The 23,620-nt window shown below is 36.0% G+C and overlaps 1 protein-coding gene across 8 annotated transcripts; it reads left to right on the plus strand.

The window, feature by feature from the left end:
• Positions 1-9,914: 9,914 nt before the first annotated feature.
• Positions 9,915-22,212, plus strand: LOC112012029 (probable LRR receptor-like serine/threonine-protein kinase At3g47570). 8 transcript variants are annotated; one of them, XM_065759995.1, is made up of 9 exons: positions 9,915-12,799; positions 12,923-13,321; positions 13,420-16,600; positions 16,684-17,092; positions 18,250-18,413; positions 19,009-19,054; positions 19,159-19,231; positions 20,719-20,818; positions 21,959-22,212. In XM_065759995.1, the coding sequence occupies exons 1-2, from the start codon at positions 10,051-10,053 to the stop codon at positions 13,294-13,296; spliced, it is 3,123 nt and encodes a 1,040-aa protein (XP_065616067.1). In that variant the 5' UTR covers positions 9,915-10,050; the 3' UTR covers positions 13,297-13,321; positions 13,420-16,600; positions 16,684-17,092; positions 18,250-18,413; positions 19,009-19,054; positions 19,159-19,231; positions 20,719-20,818; positions 21,959-22,212. The 8 variants fall into 8 exon arrangements, with proteins under 8 accessions (XP_065616067.1, XP_065616063.1, XP_065616061.1 ...); XM_065759991.1 differs by having other exon boundaries at positions 19,009-19,047; XM_065759989.1 differs by lacking the exon at positions 18,250-18,413 and having other exon boundaries at positions 13,420-16,111; positions 16,498-16,600; positions 19,009-19,047.
• Positions 22,213-23,620: the final 1,408 nt, after the last annotated feature.

Consider the following 23,620-nt stretch of genomic DNA (forward strand, 5'->3'; position numbering starts at 1 on the left):
TTCAGGGAAACCCCTCGTGGATTCGAGGTTTACTACCAGAAACTAACAGTTTAGTTTCTGTCCATCAAGAGAGCATCGTGTGTGTTTCTCTTTAGGCTTCCGCGACATCAGTTGGTATCAGAGCCTTGACTTACCCTGGTCTAATGGCTAACCGGCGAGACAGTAACCACCACAACAATGACGGAGGTGACGACGTCAACAATTCAGTCCTCACTAGGGCTGAGTTCCTTGATTTTCGTGATGAAAATCAACAATTTCGTGATGAACATCAACAATTTCGTGATTCAACCCAGCAGACTCTTGACCAGATTCAAGAAGCACTTGCCACCTTGCTTAACTGAAACCTTAATCGCGATGACAGAGAGCGACGTGATATCCGAGCGCGTGGTCCTCCCTATCGTGGTCCAAACCGGAATAGGCAACAGGACTACAATGAAGAAGACAGTGAAGACGAGGAGTATGCAGAGAGAGTCCTTGGAAATCATCGTGGTCCCGCAAGGGATAATGGTCGAGATTATCATGAGCAAGGGACTATCGAATGAAAGTAGAATTACCATCCTTTAATGGTAATGTCTCCATTGAAGAGTATCTGGATTGGGTCAATGAAGTGGAAAAGTTTTTCGATTATATGGGTACAGCAGATGACAAACAGGTGTGTTTGGTGGCCTACAAATTGAAGGAAGGAGCATCTACCTGGTGGGATCGTGTTCAATTAAACCGTACCCGTGAACGAAAGCTTCCATACGATCATGGAGGAGAATGAAAAGATTAATGGCAGATCGGTTCTTACCACTAGATTACCAGCAGGAGTTGTTCAGACAGTACCAAGATTGCAGGCAGGGTACGCAGACAGTTAATGAGTACATGGAGGAGTTTGATAGGTTGGCGAATCGCAATGATTTGGAGGAAACTGAAAATCAACGGATATCCAGATTTGTACACGGGTTACGAGTTTCCATCCGAGATCAGGTATCCTTACAAACCCTATATACTTTGAATGAGGCTGTAACCTTATCCAAGAAAATAGAATATCAGCATCTCAGGGCAGGTTTGAAGTTTCCAATCGCAATTCGGAGTCCTCTAGTTCCACTGCCAACAAAGGTAAACAGCCCATGTTTACACCACGATCACAACCCGTGGTTAGGGAGAACAGTGGTGTCAACCAATCCACAGTGGCAGTAGCAGGTTCCGCAGCCCAGCCGATAGCGAATGCCAACCCTTATGCTAGGCCAACTGGGAATAAGTGCTACAGATGCGGAGAACCAGGACATCGATCTAGTACTTGCCCTAAGCGAGCCGCAGTGAATCTGGTGGTGGCAGAAGAGGGCGAGATAGAAGGTGAACAGGAGGGTGAAGAGGTGTATAATGATGCAGATCCGTATGCCTATGATCCCAATGAGGTCCAAGAGGACGAGGAAGGCGTGCCACTAGGGCGGTCTTTGGTGATTCAGAGGTTGTTGCTCACACCAAGGGTGGAATACGGTGATCAACGGAATGAGATCTTCCGAGCACGATGCACCATCAGCAAGAGGGTCTGTGATTTGATCATTGACAGTGGCAGTGTAGAGAACATTGCGTCGAAGAGTTTGGTTACCAAGCTAGGACTGAAAACAGAAAAGCATCCCTCTCCGTACAAGATAGGTTGGATCAAGAAAGGTACGGAAACTCTTGTTACTCAACAATGTCGTGTTACTTTTTCTATGGGTAAATGTTATGTAGATGAAGTAGTTTGTGATGTTGTTGAAATGGATGCATGTCATTTAATACTGGGTAGACCTTGGCAGTATGATGTAGATGCTACTCATAGGTGTAAGGATAATGTGTATGTGTTTTTTAAGAATGGCAGAAAAATTGTCCTTGGTCCTATTAAGGAAGGCAGTATACCCAAAGCTTATAAAGTGGAGGGGAAGCCAGCACTCCTTATAGTGAACAATGAAGATGAGTTTGACAGGGAGTGTAAGGAGTTGAAACAGAGCCAAAGAAGGTTACTGAGATACCTAAGGCAATTCAACCATTGATCAAGGAGTTTGAAGAGCTTTTTCCAGAAGAGCTGCCTGCAGGTTTACCACCAATGCGTGACATCCAGCATTGCATTGATTTAGTTCCTGGAGCTAGTCTACCTAATCTGCCATATTACAGGATGAATCCTTAAGAGGGTCAGATTCTACAGGGGCAGGTGGATGAGCTTTTGAGCAAGGGGCAGATCAGGGAGAGTATGAGTCCATGTGCAGTACCGACACTACTAACACCAAAGAAGGATGGGAGCTAGCGTATGTGTGTGGATAGTCGAGCCATCAACAAGATCACAGTCAGGTATCGATTTCCTATTCCTCGACTAGATGATATGTTTGATATGCTAAGTGGGTCCAAATGTTACACCAAGCTGGATCTCAAGAGTGGGTATCACCAGATTCAGATCCGACCTGGAGATGAGTGGAAGACAGCTTTTAAGACAAAGTAGGGGTTGTATGAGTGGATGGTAATGCCTTTCGGATTGTCCAATGCTCCCAGCACTTTCATGAGACTTATGAATTAGCTATTGAAACCATTTATTGGAAAGTTTGTGGTAGTTTATTTTGACGATATCCTGATTTACAGTAAGACAGAAGCAGCCCACTATAATCATGTGCGAGAAGTATTAGCGGTGTTGCAGGCCAATGAGTTGTATATCAACTTGAAGAAGTGCAGCTTCTTGATTGATAAGTTGCTGTTCTTAGGGTATGTGGTTAGTGCGGATGGGATTCATGTTGATGGGGACAAGGTCCGTGCAATCAGAGAATGGCTAACCCCAAAGACAGTGAGTGATGTGCGAAATTTCCATGGGCTAGCAACCTTCTATCGGAGGTTTGTTCGAGATTTCAGTAGCATAGTTGCCCCTATTACTGAGTGTCTGAAGAAAGGGAGGTTCTCGTGAGGAAAAGAGGCAGAACAAAGCTTTGCCTTGATCAAGGAAAAGTTGAGCACAGCCCCGGTTTTGGCATTGCCCAACTTTGATAAGGTGTTTCAGGTGGAGTGTGATGCATCTGTGGTTGGGATAGGCGCTGTTCTTTCACAAGACAACAGACCAGTAGCATTCTTCAGTGAGAAAGTTTGTGAAGCTCGAAGTAAATGGTTAGCCTATGAGCTGGAGTTCTTTGCTGTAGTACGGACTCTTAAGCATTGGGAGCACTACCTGATTCAAAGGGAGTTTGTATTATATACAGATCATCAGGCATTGAAGCACATCAACAGTCAAGTTAGCATTAACAGGATGCATGCTCGGTGGGTAGCTTATATTCAACGCTTCCATTTCACATTGAAGCACAAGTCTGGTGTCACTAATAAGGTGGCTGACGCACTCAGCAGGTGAGCATCTTTGTTGACCACCCTATGTACTGAAGTTGTAGGGTTTGATTGCCTCAAGGAGCTGTATGAGAATGATGAGGATTTTGGTGATATTTGGGGTAAGTGTCAACAAACTTATACTGCTGTCAATAGTATGTACATCCAGGATGGTTTCCTCATTCGGGGTAACCAATTATGCATCCCTAAAAGTTCATTGAGGGAGCAGATTATTAGGGAGCTACATGGTGGAGGTTTGGGTGGACATATGGGCAGAGATAAGACTATAGCACTGGTGGAAGAGAGGTATTATTGGCCACAACTCAAGAGGGATGTTGGAAATCATGTGAGGAAGTGTCCAATCTGCCAAACTGCTAAGGGTCAATCTCAGAATACTGGCTTATACATGCCTTTGCTAGTTCCACAAGCCCCATGGGAGGATTTGTCTATGGACTTTATACTGGGTCTTCCTCGAACCCAGCGAGGTATGGATTTTGTTTTTGTTGTGGTTGACAGGTACTCGAAGATGTCCCATTTCATAGCATGCAAGAAAACTTCAGATGCTACTCGAGTGGCCAATCTGTTCTTTAAAGAAGTTTTGCATTTGCATGGAGTGCCAAAGTCCATCACCTCTGACCAAGATACCAAGTTCATTAGTCACTTCTGGCGGACTTTGTGGAAGCGTTTTGACACTTCCTTGAATTACAGTAGCACCAGTCATCCACAGACTGATGGCCAGACAGAAGTGGTTAATCGCACTTTGGGGAATCTGATCCGGTGTATCTCAGGCGAGAAGCCCAAGCAGTGGGATCTTGCATTGTCCCAAGCAGAGTTTGCATACAATAGCTCAGTCAGTAGAAGCACTGGTAAGTCTCCATTTGCCATCGTCTACTGCGTGCCCCCAAAACACGCTTTAGACTTGGTACCTTCACCTGAGCTTCCAGGAGTGAGTCAAGCAGCAGAAAATATGGCTAATCGTATTCAGGCCATGCAAAAGGAGGTGAGGCAGAAACTTGAAGCTACAAATGCCAAGTACAAGGAAGCTGCTGATAAGAAGAGGCGTGAGAAGATCTTCAATGCTGGGGATTTAGTGCTGGTCTATCTTAGAAAGGAGAGATTTCCTGTTGGTACCTACAACAAATTGAAGGACAAGAAGTATGGACCGTTTCAGACTACTAAGAAGATCAACAACAATGCTTATGTGGTTGCTCTTCCTCCAGACATGAGCATTTCCTCTACCTTCAATGTTGCTGACTTGTATTATCATCCTCCTGATGAACCAGATAGTGGGAACTCGGGGTCGAGTTCTTTTCAAGTGGGGGGGACTGATGTAGAACAGACAGTACATGCCTTCCTTGAGCAACAGGGGCACAGGAAGTCACAACACAAGATCAAAGGGGGGTGCCAGTAGGGGCCATCGGGGTAACAGTGTTGGAATTGCATGAAATTTGGTAGGTTGAAGGGAAACGACGTTCTGATCTAGATTCATGACAAGCCATGAACGTCGCCAAAATTTAGGCGAATTCCTTCATTAAGGCCCCAATAATAGTGTTTTTGCTATTCATAGTAATATTTGTTTTTCTTTAATAACTTTTAGTTTAAAAGTCAGAATAAGGTCTCGTCTATTTTGGGACGACCCTTAAGGTCAGTAGTTTATGATTCTGCATTTAACTCAATTTTGCCATTTTTGGTAAAATTCGGTAATTTTGTCACCTAATCGCTTAATTAGTGCGAATTAGGGTTTTAAACGTTTTTTTCTCAGTATTTATATGTTTTGTAGCCGTTAGAGACAAAATAGACTATTATCAATAAACACAGACTTTTGTCAAATTTTCTTCTTGTGGATTCCAGTTTTATCTCCTTGTGGATTCAGGGAAACCCCTCGTAGATTCGAGGTTTACTACCAGAACTAACAGTTTAGTTTCTGTTCCATCAAGAGAGCATCATGTGTGTTTCTCTTCAGGCTTCCGCGACATCAATAACATATTAGTTCACAATATTTTTTATTTCCCCTCAGTCACCTACTTATATATTTTGCTAAGGCTAAAATGTATTTCACAACCTTTAAATTTGGAACTGCTTTTAAATTGGTCACTCTACTTATTAAACTTATAATTTAAACTCTCAAATACTACAATAATGTCAATATGGCATTACGTCACCTCTCGTTATATTTTTGTTGTAAACCATACAAAACAACTTTGTTTTTAAAAGCAAAATAGGGGAAAAAATAAATTGTAAAAAATAGTAAATTATTTTAGAAAGTTAAAAAAAGAATCACTCCTCTCTCCCTATCTTCCTCCATTCCATTACCCACAACAACCATCACCACCCTTCGCGAGTACACCACCACTCCCCACCCTCAAGTCCAACAACAAGTTTAGCAACAAAAACAACCTCCACAATAAAACCCAAAACCAGATGGCACATCACCACTCTCTACTTGCAAGTTTAGCTTAGGGTACAATGGTGATGTGCCTACGATTTTCATCTTGATTTGGGATTGTGGAGAGAGAAATGTGTCGATGGTTTTGAGTTAGAAGTAGTGGTGTGGATAATGGGGGAGAGAAAGGATGAGATCATATTTTGCGTAATGGTTGCATACAAAATCCTTCTCACATAAATATGAACCACACAAGTGTAGGACTAGGCTCCATGTAATAAATATGTGGTATACAACCATTACACAAAATGATATTTGGAATGAGAAGTAACTAAAGGCATATTGACATGATCCTAATACTTGAGGGTTTAAATTGCAAGTTCAAAAAAATTGAGGGATCCAATTAGAAGCCACCATAAACTTAGATTATTTAAAGTAAATTTTAGACTTTTGTTAATTTTTACACTAATTTGGAGTGTTCGGTAAATAAATATTATAAATAAATTTCAAATGATGGTATTAAATATAAAATTTTAATAATTGAGAGTAGAAGGATTTGAACTTTGGGGATGTCTTCATTGGAAACATCAACATGTGCTCGTCGTACTATAAGACTCTTGGCTATTAATTACAAATTTCAACTTAATAGAAATATTGTAAATAATAACATAGTATTTGTGTAGAAGTGTAATTAAGCAAATATAAAAAATCACCTTGAACCTTTACTCTTGGCTATAACACTCTCTCTTGATGTTGTATAAATGACACCCTCCTTTGAGATTTAAATAAACCATGAGCAAATATCTCTTTTTTCAAAAATGAACATTATGTTAGTGATGGCACATGTAAGAGGGCAAGAACTTCTCTATTACATTTATACAAACTTAAGAAAAAATAATGTTCTTTTGGGAAACTTTTTGAGTTGTTGTTGTTAAGTTTAGACCCCTTACCAAAATATGTTTAACCTAATATTATACTAAGTTGATTAACAAGATTGTTATTCAAGATTAGGTTAAACACAAATTGTAAAGCAGTGGAAAATAAAGAACACAAAGATCTGATGACCTAAGAAAACCTAACCAGTAAAAAACCTAGGAAGGATTTAACCTAGCTATCCTCAAGGTAAAAACAGATCCACTATGGAATAATTGAAGTTTGTAAAATAAGACTTAGACCACTAACATCCTATTGCTATCTCGTGTAGAAAACTTACTATCATGATCACGTGACAACTCTAAGTCCACGGACTACTTCTTTCCTTGATCTACAGCAAACACAAGTTCACCTACTTGTGACTTTAAGACTCCTCTCAAAGGTTTAAGATCTTCTTGAAAGTTCTTTATGCAGTAACTAAAGCAACCATCAAGTTCTTGATGCGAATCTTGATCTTGATAGCTCTATGTGTGTGTATGAAGCTTAACACCTCTCAGATCTCACAAAAGATTCAACACAAAACTCATCAAAGACCTTAGAGAGCTTTTGGGTACAAAACCCTAGATCTACAAAAGAGGCACACTCTTTTCTCTCTGAAAAGCCTTCTTTAAAAACGTGTTTAGGGTTTCCTTTATATATTAGAAGAAGTAGATCTGAAACCCTAATCCTTTTTGGGCTTGAACTGCTATTGGGCCAAACTTAAAATTCTGCAGACCCATATTTTGATCGGTCAAGCCAATTTCTTGATGGGTCAAACTAGGCAGTTTCTAAACTCTTCTTTCTACAACTTGTATATTCTTGAATCTTGACTTGTATCACCTTCAGCATTGTCTAATAATACTTGTAGACTCTAGGATATATATCTAGACAAGTTTGTGTTCACGATTTGTCAATTGTTTAAACTTTTAGAACCTAACAGTTGTTGTTGTAATTTATCCTAGGATAAATTACAACAACAACAATTGATTGTAACATTCATTATATACTTATATGTGAAAGAGATTAAAATTTGTCAATCAACTATTGTGAAAACTGTTGTGCTCATAATATTTCTCATGCAATTATTGTCTTCAAAAATGAAAGACTTTGCTTTTTATAGGGGAAGACTTCTAAAGTACAAGCTTTTGATCGTGGAAGACTTCTTTCTTGTAGTGGAAGACAATTCAAATGGGTTGATGTTTTGTGATTTGCGAGAAATATGACTGTGTTGCTTTTTGTAGTCTAGACTCTATGAATGTGGATCATGAATTGATTGAAAATTTTGAATGTTTTCGATAAGATGAAATTATTATTATTAATTATATATTTAGTGGAAGATAGGCCTTTTGCTTTATTTTATTTTTAATAAAAAAATTATAAAAAAGGCTTGGCCTCAAGGAAGGGAAAAGGGAAGCGCACAACTTTTCTTTTTTTGATCAAAAGAAAAAACTTTTTATAGTGGAAGACTTTAGGAGATTCATTTTTTTATTATTTATTTTATGTGAAACATGCTTCTTTTTTTTCTTTTTCTTTTTTTGAAAATAATGTAGACAGAATACATAGAGGATAGAGAAGGAGGGAATGGGAAAACAGGACTAACAACACTAGCACTTAAAAAAGAGCCTAACATTTGTAAGTACTAACGAAACTTATGTGAAACATGCTATATTTTATATTTTATTCATCATCAGATTAATCCCAAAGGGGTAAAAAATAAAAAATAAATAAACCGTCAGCACAAGACTATCGTCAGTCTCCTATAAATTAGCACCCCATTCTAAGCATAAAGAAAATTCTTAGGGAAGAAGGGTAAAAATGGGTTTTGGGAAAAAATGTAAGGGTAATTAAAGAAAATAAGAGAAAGTTTACAATGGTAGCCTATTGGGTTTTTGCTACATTATTTTTCCAAGAGTCCAATGCAAAATCGTAAATTTTCACATTTGGGGGCTGAAAACGCAACATGGAAAATCCTTACCAAACGCAAAATTTACTATTTGAAAATGCACCTGTACTAACTTGGGAAATGAAAATGTAAAAACATTGGACAAGATCAAATATTTGGGATAAACACTATAAAGTCTACAACTACAGTGAAAGTGTGAATGGTTCATTGGTGCAAAAATTTATTAAAATATATATATATATATTAAAAAAAAAAAAATGAGTGACTGGTCTAGCTGTTTCCATTGTACGAGTAAGGAGTAATATTCATATTAGTTTAGTGGCATGTGATTTTGCTCATACCAGCACTTTATGGTAAACGTTTAGCAAGTTATAATTATTTATTGCATGAAATTATTGTTAATACCAGCACTTTTTTTGGTTCTTTTGATATGGGTTTTAGCCCTCCAAGTTTTGTTAATATTATCTTGGGTGAGGCTGCCCAGGTTCCTATTTCTGCAGTGGTTCAATAAAATTTTCTTTCTTTCAGCAAAAAAAAAAAAAAAAATTAAGCTAAACTTTGAAAAAATAAGCTGGACTTTGAAAAATTTTCTCAATCTATTCTACTTTCCCATTCTATTGATACTTCTTTTTGTAAAGCAAAACGCAATCTATTAGTTTATTCATATTAGTTTATTGCAAGAAATCATTGTTTATACCGACACTTTGAGCTAGACTTTGAAAAACTCTCAATCAATATTCTACTTTTTGAGCTAGACTTTGGAAAGCTCTCAATCTACATTCTACTTTATGTAAAGCAAAACGCAAATTTCCATTTGAGTCACTTCTTCCTTTTTTTCACCCTCACAATCTGACCTTTCTTCACTGCCCCCACAATTTATTTATTTATTAAAAGCAATGAATAAAAATAACAATAATTTTTTAACATATTAAAACAAATAAAATTTCTTGAAAAAATTTGGAACTCGCTCGAATGAAATTTGCAATGTCATCTTTCAATTGAAATATAAGCGAGGTGCTTAATAAGAATCCTCGAAAAAAATCCCAAACCCCATTTGTCATTTGTCAATGTGATCAATCCTATGCTGATAAATTGTTTCATCTTGTTTAGGGTGGAAAGTTCTACGAGCTTTGCTCCTTTTCAATTATCTCTTTCCGTCTAAACAGTCGGTAAAAATGAAAGGAAGCATAGCATGAAGCTCTACTATGTCCAAACTTGAATAGAAAAACGAAGCATACATAATTACGTCTTTATTTTATGTGGAATCCGAATCAAACGGTAGATAGTTAATAATAATACATACATACATATTCTGCTCACTTTCAAGGTCAATAATCAAAGGCACATGGGCAACAGTATGTTGTATCCTATTTTAGCAATTTGCACGGCAATATCACCGCAACCACAAAAGAAGTCTTGGTCTTTGTACAGTTGATGCCTATTTTGTCATGATCAAGAGTCAAGACCTAGGTGCACCGATATTTCCATAATTTGTCAAGCAGAAGCACAACGTAGATTTTGCACACTGGACATGAAAAGGCAAGGAAGAGGATCTTCAGTTGCAGCAATGAGTCTGAGACTATTGTGCTCAATTCAATTCCAAATCATCCTTCTCTTGTTGGTTGTACTGCTGCATGTACAAACTCTTTCTGTTTTTGGTATTAGTATTGCCACCTCCACTTATTTCGGTGGGAATGAGACTGATCATCAGGCTTTGTTGGCCTTCAAGACACAAGTAACACGGGCCCCTGAAAACGTTTTCAGCTCTTGGAATGATTCCCTCCATTTCTGCAAGTGGGAAGGTGTTACTTGCGGCCGCAAGCATAGAAGAGTCACTGTATTAGATCTGAGTACAAGAGGTTTGGTGGGTTCCTTGTCTCCATACATAGGCAACCTCAGCTTTATTAGGGAAATCGTGCTGGCAAACAACACCATTGGAGGCAAAATCCCTGATGAAGTCGGCCGTCTATTCAGGTTGCAAGTATTGCGGTTGACTAATAACTCCTTCCAAGGGGAAATTCCTGCAAACCTTTCCTATTGCTCCAACCTCAAGATTCTTAGAGTTGGTGGAAATAACCTTTCGGGGTCAATCCCAAAGGAGCTTGCTTCTTTATTAAAGCTGCAGTTTCTAGCTCTTCGCACTAACAATCTCAGGGGAGGAATCCCACCTTTCATTGGGAACTTTAGCTCTCTCCAAGTTTTATCTGCAGGCGACAATGTCTTGGGAGGACACATTCCAGATGCCTTGGGTCAATTACGAAGCTTAGAAGAACTTGCACTGGGTAGAAATAAACTCTCTGGTTTGATCCCTCCATCTTTATATAATCTCTCGTCTATTACTGAATTTATTCTATATAAAAATGAGCTTAGTGGAAGTCTTCCTACAAACTTATTCCTCACCCTTCCGCATCTCCAGTGGTTTCTAATCTATGAAAACCAATTTACCGGATCTCTTCCAGCCTCATTATCTAATGCTTCAGAGCTACAGTATTTCGAAGTTTACTTGAACAATTTTACGGGAAAAATTTCAGTCAATTTTGGAGGCCTGCACCGTTTGGAGGTATTATTAATGGGTGAAACTAATTTAGGAAGTGGAGATGATGATGATGAAATGAATTTCTTTCAATCTCTAGTCAATTGTAGTAGTTTACAGAAAATAGATCTTTCGGGGAATCAATTCAAAGGTACGTTGCCTAATGTTTTAGGTAATCTTTCAACCCAGCTTACCATATTTGCAATTGGCCAAAATCTTCTTTTTGGAGAGATCCCTATAGGGATGGGTAATTTGGTCAACCTGACAACCTTATTGATGAATGATAACAAATTTACAAGGACAATCCCAGATGATATTAGCAGTCTGAAAAAGTTACAACGATTACATTTATTTAACAACAAACTCTCAGGAAGGTTACCAATTACCCTTGGAAACCTATCATTATTAACTGAACTGCTCTTAAACAATAACAGATTGCAAGGAACTATCCCACAAAGTATAGAAAATTGTCAAAATTTGTTGTTGCTAGATCTTTCTCAAAACAATCTCACTAGCACCATTCCAAAGCAACTCTTTGCAATTTCCATGCTGTCAATTAGACTCAGTTTAGCACAAAACTTTTTCGTAGGATCACTACCATCAGAAGTCGGTAAGTTAGTCCATTTAGCAATGTTGGACTTATCTGAAAACAAGTTGTCTGGTAAAATTCCAAGTAGTCTAGGCTCTTGCACAAGCCTTGAGTACCTTTATGTGGAGGGTAATTTATTTCAAGGAGAAATTCCAACATTCTTGAGTTCTTTGAGAGGTATTCAAGTCATGGATCTTTCTCGGAACAACTTCTCTAGTCAAATTCCAAATTTCTTGGAGAAACTCTCTTTGAAGAAATTGAATTTATCCTTCAATGATTTTCAGGGACAGGTTCCAACAAAAGGAGTGTTTGCAAATGCTAGGGCAATATCACTGATCGGAAATAGTAGATTATGTGGGGGCATATCAGAACTAAAGTTGCCGAGGTGCTTAACAAAAGAAGAGAAGAAAATAAAGTGGCCTTTTGCACTCAAAGTGGTAACCTCAATGGCATGTGTGATTTTGGTAATAACCATAGTATCATTTTTCTTATTTTATTGGCGTAAAAATAAAAGAAATGATAACTCTTCAGAATCTTCCTTAAAGCAATCATTTTTGAGAGTGTCTTACCAAATGCTCCTTAAAGCAACTGATGGATTTTCATTAGCAAATTTGATTGGCGTTGGTAGTTTTGGCTCAGTATATAAAGGCATCCTTGGTGAGGATAGATCAATTTTTGCCATTAAGGTACTAAATATTCAACGTCAAGGAGCTTCCAGGAGCTTCATCTCCGAGTGTGAAGCCTTGAAAAATATTCGTCACCGAAATCTTGTGAAGATCATAACTTCTTGCTCAAGTTTGGATTTTCATGGCGATGATTTTAGGGCTCTAGTTTACGAGTTCATGCCAAATGGAAGTCTAGAAAATTGGTTGCATATGGATCTAGAAACAAATATCATGCAGGTAGAGATACGAAATTTGACCATTCTTCAAAGAACAAACATTGCCATTGATGTTGCTTATGCAATCGATTATCTACATCACCATTGCCACATACCAGTTGTTCACTGTGATCTAAAGCCAAGCAACATTCTTTTCGATTGTGATATGGTTGCTCATGTAGGAGATTTTGGGCTTGCGAAGTTTCTTTTAAGACCTACCAATTCAAAAGAAAGTAGTTCGATTGGAATAAGAGGAACAATTGGGTACACACCTCCAGGTAAGCATGATTTACTATAATTTTTAATTGTTAACATATGCTTTCCCATATTTACAATGATAATTTTGAGCTCCCAAAATATAATGTGAACACATTATCTATATTAAATATTCTTAATGGCAGAGTACGGTCTAGGAAGTGAGGTGTCAACCAAAGGAGATGTGTACAGCTATGGAATTCTATTGTTAGAGATGATAACAGGAAAGAGACCCACAAACAGTATGTTTGAGGGAGGCCTTAACCTTCACAACTATGCTAGCATGGCCTTACCTGACGGTGTAATGGAAGTTGTGGATCCAAAACTTTTAAATAATGTTGATGAAGTTCTTGGAAATCACAATGGTAGACTTGCAAATAAAATAAAGGAGTGTTTGATATCCATGGTCAAGGTCGGAGTGGCATGCTCTATGGAGTTGCCACAAGAACGATGGGACATTAGTAAGGCCATCTCTGAGTTGCATTTGATTAGGGACATTATTCTTGGTGCTAGGATTTAGCACAACATGCTTGGCTATATGGAAGGTTAAAATCCAAACTTCTCACCATCTTAATGTTGGTATTAAGTTTTCTACTTATTTTGATCTTTTCTCTTAATGTTGTTTTCTACTAACTATTCACAGGTCCAAAAAGTCTTGTGCTCCTTCAAAGTGTTACATTGGATGGAAAGAATTTTCTGGCATTCTAGATAAGCTTGCTTATGGTTGTTCATTGAATAAGAAGTATTCTGCATGTTTCATATACCTTGTCTTCTATATGTTTCTTTTATACGCGAGTAGTTCAAATAATTTCATACAATCTTGTATCATTGTATTAAATCTATTGATATTATGCATGGGAAATTAACTACGAACTTTATTTGTAGATGTAAAATAATTTTCTACAGACTACAAATAATAAGAATTATTTTTCACTTGCTAATTCCCATTCTTCATCAATATATTTTTCTTCAAAGCTTGAGCTCATAAAATAGAGGGATGGTCGATTTGGCTATATCAGTGTAAATTACATAACAATGCTACGTTTGCCTAATTTTCAATAACAAAAGTACTCTAATGATCATGCTTGACAAGAGAGGGTACACAGTAGATACCATGCACATAATTTCAAGATCATGTTGGCTAGTCAACTATATTATGGATTTAATTCTATTATAAAAGTTGAGCTATGATTGTTGAGATGAAACTAAAAAATTTGGAGTCACCTAATCGTGTTGAAGAACAGTTGAATTAAAAAGACAGTTTATTATACAAGACTTTTTTTAGAAGCTCCACAAGTAATTTATGCTCATGTTGGTTAGCTAAGATGGGTTCATGTTTGACCTTGATGAGTACAAAATCATATCGGGTATGAGCAACAAATGTATTAGATTAAGATAAGTTGTTATTCTGATAACCTTTACTAGGTATTTGACGTGAATGACAAGAAAAAGCCAGTAGATGTTTCCAAAGGATTTTTGATTCTCAGTGGAATCTTTCTTCAAAGAGAAAGTGGCATCATTTCTTAACACATCATGCCCACAAAGACCACTCCACTCCTATGGGATTTCCTCCCACTATCCTCAGGTTGGTTTGTCTCTGTTTTCCACTTTCTTCCATTTTTCCAGGGATACCCATTTGTTTTTATTTATTTATTTTTGTGGGTTCTGTGCAACTTGATGCTTCATTATTTGTGGAAATTGAGATTGTTTAATCCTCAGGTTTGTCTCTGTTTTCCACTTTCACTGTCACGGTTTTTGATGCCAATCAGTGCCCTGGTAGTCCAATTAATCACGGCTTTGTGTTGTATTTTGCTCATCTGGGTTTTGTAGAAATTGTCTTAGTGTTGGATATTGCATATTACACGTATGATTTTTTTGGTTATACACGTTTGATTATATAATATGTATGATTTTTTTGTTTTTCATCCAAGTTATTTTTTGAAGGAAAAATACTTACTATTAGCAAGAGGGTTGAAGGCAAGTTTAATAAATACTAGCTTATAACAATAATAAATAAATAAAAACCTATAAAAATCACAAGGAAAAAAGTATCTAATTGTATATGAATTTGTCAAAAAAAATAAAAAATGATCGAGAAGCCCTTCTCCATCATTGATCATGATTGAAAAAAAAAAAAAAAAAGGCAATGATGATTCCAACCCCAGTCTGTATCCCCCATAAAAAAAGACAAGATTGAACTTCGAAGAAATATGGTTCCATCTGAAAAACAACCTTGATGCCAAGGTATGCCTCCTTTATCAAAATCTTTGGCTGCCTTTGTTACTTTCTTTCTCTCTCTCTCTATTTCTCTGAATTTATATGCTCATTCATAGGATGAGTATTTATAGAGAAATCAAGTTGCTGGGCTTTGTAATTTTTATTTATAAGATTCTCTTCAGTTTTTATATTTTTGTTACTTGAATAGTTGAGTTATCACTGTCAAATTGAATAGTTGAATAGTTGAATCTTTTCTTGTTAATAGGAAATAAATTTTCTTAGTCAGCTTTCACATCCAAATATTGTTTGACATTGTGGAAATGAATTGGTAAAAGTTGATCTCATAAAGGCCAGTGGATATGCACATGCGCATACAACCGCACAAACATACACAGTAATATAGATAATCAGGACAAAGGGAGGGAGAGAACGAAGGACTTCTGATGTTCAAATCTATGTAATATGTAAATATTGAATCCGTCATAGTTACATGAAAGGAATACAGTGCACAGGTATTTGGGTATCAATTGTGGTTCCTTAGTTGTTTGTTCCAGGAATTGCAACTTTGTTAATTTGTTTATGGCTATTAAATAATGTGGTTTTCCTGGCAGGGACATCGGCATGGATAAACATGTACATTTATCTTACCCTATAAATAGAAGTTTACTTTTATTTCAAAAGCATACAACTTTCTAGAACAATAATGTGCTCAAGAATACAGAGTGAATTAATTGCTGTTTATGTAATACTGGTAATGGAAATTAATTTTTTTTCTTTCACCATGTACTTGAACCCCAAATAGTCATAAGATTTTGTCTCTCTTTCTGTCTCTCTCTGTCTCTCTGTCTCTCTCTCACACATATTTTTCTATAAGCCAACTAGAATGAAGGGCATATGATTTACTAGTATGAAGCTAGCCTGACATACTAGGGAGCCCATAAAAATACCTGACCTATGAAAATTGAGAATAGTATGTATTTGTATTCTTTGTATTTATTTTTATATAAATTCCTGTTAATCATCAAAAGCATTTCTGATTTTCTGTTATTCTGAACCAAATAAGAGTTTCTTCCTCCATGCTTTCTTTCAAGGGAAGTCCTTCCAAAATTGTGCTTGAGGTATACCACATCAACTCTGCGCTTCTCATTGACATGCAATATGCACATTCTCCTCATTTTCGCCCTTTGCATCTTTCAAGTTTCCTATTACTATTCACCTTTTTTTAAAATAATAATAATAATAATAATAAATATTATTATTATTATTATTATTATTAGTAGATAGGGGAAAAAGAATGTCTTAAACCTTAGATAATTGTCAGCAAAAGAATTAAAATCATCTATTCAGATGACATATTAGAAAACTAATGATATCAAAGGTTGAATATCTAGTTTCACTTTCTTTTCTATAAGATATAAGGAATTTAAATCTATATCCACAGCAAATTTTTATTAGTCAGTGAAATTGGCACTTAAGCTGATCCCTACTTTAACTTTTTGAGCAGCCAGTTTTGGAACTCCATTGAAAAAAAAAATCACTTTGATTGATAGAGATTATGCAACAATGCTAGTAGTTCCCAGTCCAACAGCTTTTAAAAGCTTGTGGTGGTAACATCCTTCCTTTCTATCCTCATTCAATTTTCCATAATTGTGTGACATGACTGAATTCGCTTCCACACTTTTATGTGCAGAGATAAGTGTAAACTAGAAGCAAGTGGAACAGTAGTGGAACAATGGGTGAAGCAAGCGAAGTCACAAGATGCTAATGAGTAGTGGACCCTATTAGCACACAGTTCCTTTAGTCAGTTTTAGGGATATAGGTTTCTCAGCGTGATTAGTCTGGAACTCGTTGGCTGTGATAAAAATATAATTGAATTCATGAAGCCCGATAACTTCCAAGTATTGGAATTTCTATTTCTAGGTGACTCCAATATTGTTACTCTCTCAAAAAGCATTAGTAGATCCCCTAGATTAGAACTTCTTGACATTGAAAACTGCAAGCAGCTTCGAGAAATTCCAAGGCTTCCACAATCAATGGGAATGGTGGATGCAAGGAACATAGGGTTGGATCCAAAAACATCAAGCAGATTATTGAATCAAGTGAGATCCCTCTCTCTCTCTCTCTCTAGTTTAAGTTATAGAGAAACAATATTTGTTACATTTCCCAAATATATGTTACTTAAATTTCTTGTATTTGCTAAATGCAAGCAGTATTGAGAACTAGGAGGATATTGGAATTGCTCATAGATTTTGTATCTTTTACACAGTAGGATGAGTATTTATTTCAATTCAGACAAAATCACGTTGAGGTTGAGGTTATATCTTTTCTTGTTATCCTTAGATATTCAAAATTTGCTTTTGTTCTTCAAAATGCATTTCTTAAAATTCAAATGTGGTGGACTTTATAATGATTTTAATTTTACATTTGTTATCTATGTTGAATGTGAGTATTGTCACTTTTCAACTGGGAAAAAAAAGAAAAAAAGAGTTCAAAGTCAAGATAAATATAGAAGTTAAGTGAGCCATAAGTCAACTTGTAAGTCAACCATGTTGGGAGTAGGAGGTAGTATTTATCACATTTAGAAGAAGATGCTAAACTTTATTCAATCTACTGAACTCTGTAGTTCTCTTTCAAATCAGCTTGGGAGAAAATTTTCCGAAGTGAAGTTGAGGAAATTGATCCGGTATTCTTAACATTCCATTAGTTACTGCCTTCCTTTGAGGATTAGACTCTCCACTTGAGACAAGCTGTTAAAATGGGGTTATCTAGATATGTGTTACGTGTCTTCTATGTAATACCCTGCTCTCTTGCCACCCATCTTTTTTATCATTGTAAATCCCTGGGCTCCAAGGTATTGAAAGATTTACAATATCTTTCTTCTTCCAATTCCTTTTTGGAAAACATGTATACTTTGAATTTGAAACTTTCTAATAAATTTGTGTTTCAGTTTTACCAAATAACGACTATGTTTGATGATTGTTTTAAATTGAAATTTAAATCAAGCACACAAGTTGTTTGATGAAATGCTTCTTCAGAATATTGAATCAACTTGCTAAGATGTTTCTGACCTATGCAACTCATTGCACCAATTATTAAGTTTTGATTGTTAACTTTTACAAAAGATAATTTTGTTTGATTACTTCTACTTTTCTTGTTTGTTTTAAATTTTGATATTGTTTATTGTCATAGATGTTTCTTTATTTTAATTGATTCACTAAATAATATTACTTAGATTGTTTCATTATTTTATTGAAAGGTAAATGACAACCGGACAAGAATGCATTGAACTTGTTGTCAAGAAAAGTGAAAATCAAATTGGCACTAAACTATGGCTTCAGAAAGGGCCACTTGTTCTTTGATTATCCTTTCTCAAAGAGGCTATAGCAACAAGTTAAGTCATATTGTGTAATAAAATCCAAGGTATATAACTGGTACTAAGTAGTTCTCTGATGTAAAAATAAGTTGAAGGGCAGAAGTTTTTGAAGCACCATAAGCAAACTTGCTACGTTTGCAATGGTTTATCATGGTATGCTTAACATAAATGCTTGTGTATTCTACAGCAATGTCAAGTATGAGGAAGCATTAAGGCCAATGAGTTTGTAAAGAGAAAATTTTTTGTTACTGTATAGAGTCATGTTGTAATTTTGTTTTTTAGGGGGTAGGGGGCAGTGGGGAGGTCCATTTCTATGATTTTGATGGTAGCCATAATTGATCAATTTAGTTTGATTCTTAACATAATTTATTTCGTGAATAAATTTAATTTTTCATCCAAACCCCTGAGTTAAACCAAAATTTTTTTTAATTTTTATTATTATTTTGTGGATCTACATCTTTAGTGATCGATATTTTGGTGAATATTCTGGGATGGGAGGATCAGAACATGGTTGATGAGATAAATTGCAATCTTTTCATAATAATTCACTAGTATTGAACTCTCTTCTTTTCATTGAAAATCTCTTATACCAATTTACCCTTTGAAAATCTCTTATACCAATTTCCCCATTTTGGTTCCTAGATTCTGCTTCAAGAGCTAAGGAGTCATATTGCAAGAGAGGTAAAGGGTAAACTCCTTTGCTATGGTATTTTCTATCACTTATGCTTTAGGGATTTAATTATTTTTTATACAAATTAATTGTTTTAAATCTTCATTTGTCTGTTTGTCTAGGAATGTGGAGCAGCCTTTAAAGGACAAGATCCTTTGTCAAGGTCATCAAGATGTACTTTTCTATAGCTAAAAGGTAGGTGATACAATTAGTTACTTTTAAAAAGGCATCTTTTGAAGTGCACCTTATTCTTAAGGTTCTAAAAAGTTAATAGAGTTTTTGGATCACAGGATAAGACAGTAAATTGATTGTTAATCTAAATGACGATCTTTGGTTAGTTTTCATGGGAAAACACAGAAAGGTGTTTGCTGAGATTTTGGTTTTGTTTAGTACTGAGTGATTTGCACTAAAAAAGAATTGGGCATAAAAATTTTCATAAGAATACTCAAACACCAAAACTAAATTTTGGAGGTTCTAAAATTGCTGCAAATTTGGGAGGAGCTTCACAAGGAAGGTATTTGCTGTTGAGAATAATTGGGATTACTGAGTCTATTCAAAATTTTGGATGTTCCAAGTTCTAGACCATTAAAACTATTATTCAAGTTTATTTTCTGTATGTATTTTAAAATATTCAATTAGAATGTGGAGCCGTAGATTGGTTTATTCATTTATTTAGTTTATTTGATGTTCATTAATATGTATTACAATATGTTTCATGGTCATATTTATTTGACATTGATATACATTTAGATTTAGATATGTTGATTTCCATAATCAGTGTATAAAGCATTTCGACATTTTCCAAGTGTGTGTATGATCAAGGCAAGCTTTTTTGCACTAATGGTCCATTCTCATTGCATTAGGTGGTGTTAAAGAAGTGTTTCTTCTAAAAACTGGGCCCAAAGATGTGTCTTTAATAAGTTGAGGGGGGGGGGGGGGGGGGGAGGGGGGGGGGGGCGATTTTTGAAAAATAAGTGCTTTTTAAATCACAAAAGCCAGGTACAAAATTGTTTGAGATGGGCTTTTTCTTTCTTTTTTCATTTTCCCTAGGTAAATTGGGGGAGTGGGGCTGGTGGGGTTTGAACCTTCATGACCAGACACCATAAAAGGCGTTGGAGCGCTATGGTACCTCTTGAATACCAAGATTTTGTGAATGATTGGTATTTTAGCATCTTACATTTCAAGCCTATGAAAATTTACTGTTAGCTGGTCATTTGATACATGCTGGCCAAATATTAAGTTGTTGGGCCTCCTAAATGCCTTTGTTTGGGATCTCTGTAAGAATATAATTCGTATTTGATTGGTTGAGGAGTTATTTCTATGAACATAACATAAAATATGTTTTTATTTGCTTGTTTCTTTCCTTGTTAATCAAGAATATTTGAATTAGTAAAGACGGAAAGGCCACAACTTCATCATTGTTGGGATAACAACTATACCTACTGGCTACTGATAAAACTCCTTTATTCCTTAAGTTTTTATGTTTATGTGCTTAAAATGATCCTTCCATTCTATAGGATCTTCTGTTTGCATTTATTGGACCATTCTCTAAAGCTTTAAATTAAATTCTTTTAAGTAGTTTCAAGTCAAGCGGTTTCCATTGGAAAACAAGACAATCAGTAAGTTTTAATGCTAGCTTTTTAAGTCCAAAGTCATAGTGCTTTCCTCTCTGCTATTTGTAGGGACGCAGCAAACACATGGGAAGTGGACACTCCAGTTAAACCACCAGATGTACTTTTCAGCATTTTTCTTGGCAGTATTACACATGATCAGATATTGAAGGTATGGATCTTTCTATCTTTTCATGATATGTCCATACAATGGTGTAAAACCTTTAGAGAATTTGGTAAATATAATTATTTTTGGATGCTTTGTACGATTGTATATATTACATGAGGTGTATGAATATGAAAAGATATGGGATTAACTCCATCAGATTTTTCGTAATTGGAAACCCATATGTTGGGGGCAGTTTCTTCAGTAAGTGTTTTGGGGAAAAATGGGCAGTTTTTTGAGATCATGTAAGTGCTTTGACTGTCAAATGTGTTGTCATGAACTGTGTAGTTATTTTTGTATGATTTTTTAATTTAAAAAAAAAAAAAAAAATTCCAGAGTAGAATGTGCATCATTTAATTGCAAGCTTCCATCTTTTAACTTTAATAAATATATAGATAGAGGGTTCAAGAGTCAAGACACATCTATTACATTTATCTTGCTTAAATGTTCCTTGGGTATCTTCTTTAAAATTATTTCAATAGGAATGTTTTAAAATCAATTCATTTGAAGATATGTTTAAAACTATATCTGGTTTTGAGAAAAAGAAGGTTTTCTTGAATAATCATATGTTCTTGTTATTATATAGGGTGCAGGGGTGGGCTGCAGTTTAAATGCTTTGTACATCCTAGTATTGCTTTGGCTGTAGAAAACGCTAAACAAATGCCCATATGAGGGGTTCTTCCTAGCCACTAGCTCAATCAATTTGGCTGGCTTAGGTGTTCTTATGTTGAGATACGGTGCTCAAGGCTAGCTAATAAAGATGCATTTGTGACTGAATTAAAAGCAAACCAAAAGTACACACCAAGATTTAGCATTTGATTGTGCAATAATTTTAAGTAGCACAGGCTTTATAATTTGGATTTCAGGTTATTGTGTTTTACATTGCATTTGAATTGCTCTCAAATTTTTCTTAATGTTTGTTTGGATTATGGACATTGTAATTGATCCCCATAAATGACTGATTTTGTCATCATCTTTCAGATGATCTTTATACGTTGTCTTTCAAATGCTATATGGGCCATTTATCTCTTCTATATCCTTTGCACATTTATTACGGATCAACTTTTTATTAGTAAGACCAGGATGGCCCTGCCTTACTGAATGGGATCTATGTGAGTGTTTCATTTTAATGTTTCAATGTTTCAGGTATCAAGATAAGGGGAAAAAAATGCAAGTAAAAGAACTGATTTTATCAGTTCAAACAAGTTTCTTTTCTGATTTTTAGCTCGATGGTGGTGTAGATTATTTCAGTTTCATCTCAATTCTGATATGAAGATATACTTTAGATTTCTTTCATAAACCAATCTATGACCCTTCATTTGGAAGTGTAATGTTTAGCATGCCATTTACATGACCCTTGGGGGACTCGGGATTATTATTAAGTATTTGATTGTTGTGTATCATGTTTCCTCTTTTGGGCACCCCCTCCCCATTTTTGGGACTTTTCCCTCTCATATGTACTAAATTATGCAAAAATTGCATTGTTGATTCTTACATTTCAAAATATAAGGGTAAAGTAGATATCATCTTTTTTTTTTTTTTTTTTTTTCGATGAAAGAGCGATAATATTAAAAACTAAACACCAATCTTACATTTCAAAATATAAGGGTAAAGCAGATATCATTTTTTTTTTTTTTTTTTTTTTCGATGAAAGAGCGATAATATTAAAAACTAAACACCAGAACAAGATTCAGGACATATCCTGTTAAAATACATCCCATTGAGGTCACCCTCAAAAACATCCAAAATGTCCATAGGCGGACTATCATAAATAAGAAAATCAGTAGACATCCTATAACTCATCCTAGCTAAACCATCAACACATTGGTTGGCTTGGTAGAAACAATGGTTAATATGAACTTGATGGAAGTGTGTAAGCAGCTGCCTGCAATCCTCCAAAATAGGTGATATAATGTTGTTAGCATAATCTGCATTTCGTAACACATCAACAATAGCCTTGGCATCCATCTCAACTACAAGACAATGAATATTCAAATCGCAGCACAGTTTGAGACCCAACTCAGCAGCAAAGCTGTTGGTGACTCCAATCCGCTTACTAAAACCAACTACCCACTGCCCATCCTCATTTCTCACCACTCCCCCACAACCAGCCATGCCATGAAGCTCACTGCATGCCCCATCAGCATTCAATTTCTTCCACCCTTGCACAGGCCGCTCCCACCTAATTCTCCTCAAGACTCTACGGCTTTGCATCCTTGGATATCATCTTTATTCCATGATAATTGTCCTTTAAAATTTTTATTGTTGATGAATGAGTTTGATGTATATTCTTTATCTTTATAATTGATTGACAAACAATCAGGAGAGAAGAGAGAGACTGATAGTAGCTGTTCAATGCTCGCTAGCTCTAAAATGCTTTCCGGGTAGAGATGCTAATTGGGGATTTTCCTTTCTGAGCTCCATTTTTTCCTTTCCAATGTTTTTAGCTTTACGGGCAAAGATGCTAATTGGGGCTTCAAAGTGGACATGGATTTTTAGAGTGACCGAATTGGACGGGGGTGTGTATCAAATTAATTTGCATTGGTTTTGCAGTTGTAGATGCGATCATGTAGTGATGTTTATTGGGTTTTTTCATGTAATGAAGGCTAAACGTTACTGTCACACCGTTGTTTCCTGTGCTACTTATAATATATATTGACAATAGCAAAGCAGAGGAGCCAACTGTGACCACTACAAGGAGTTGCTTCCATCTACGTGTTTTCCAACGTGAATGCTTGTTTAGTCTACATTGGACAGATTTGAGTGGAGACAAATCAGCTTCCCATTATATCTTCCCTGGCTTGCAAT

Source organism: Quercus suber, unplaced genomic scaffold, assembly GCF_002906115.3.
Source record: "Quercus suber isolate HL8 unplaced genomic scaffold, Cork oak 2.0 scaffold_349, whole genome shotgun sequence".
Taxonomy (NCBI): domain Eukaryota; kingdom Viridiplantae; phylum Streptophyta; class Magnoliopsida; order Fagales; family Fagaceae; genus Quercus; species Quercus suber.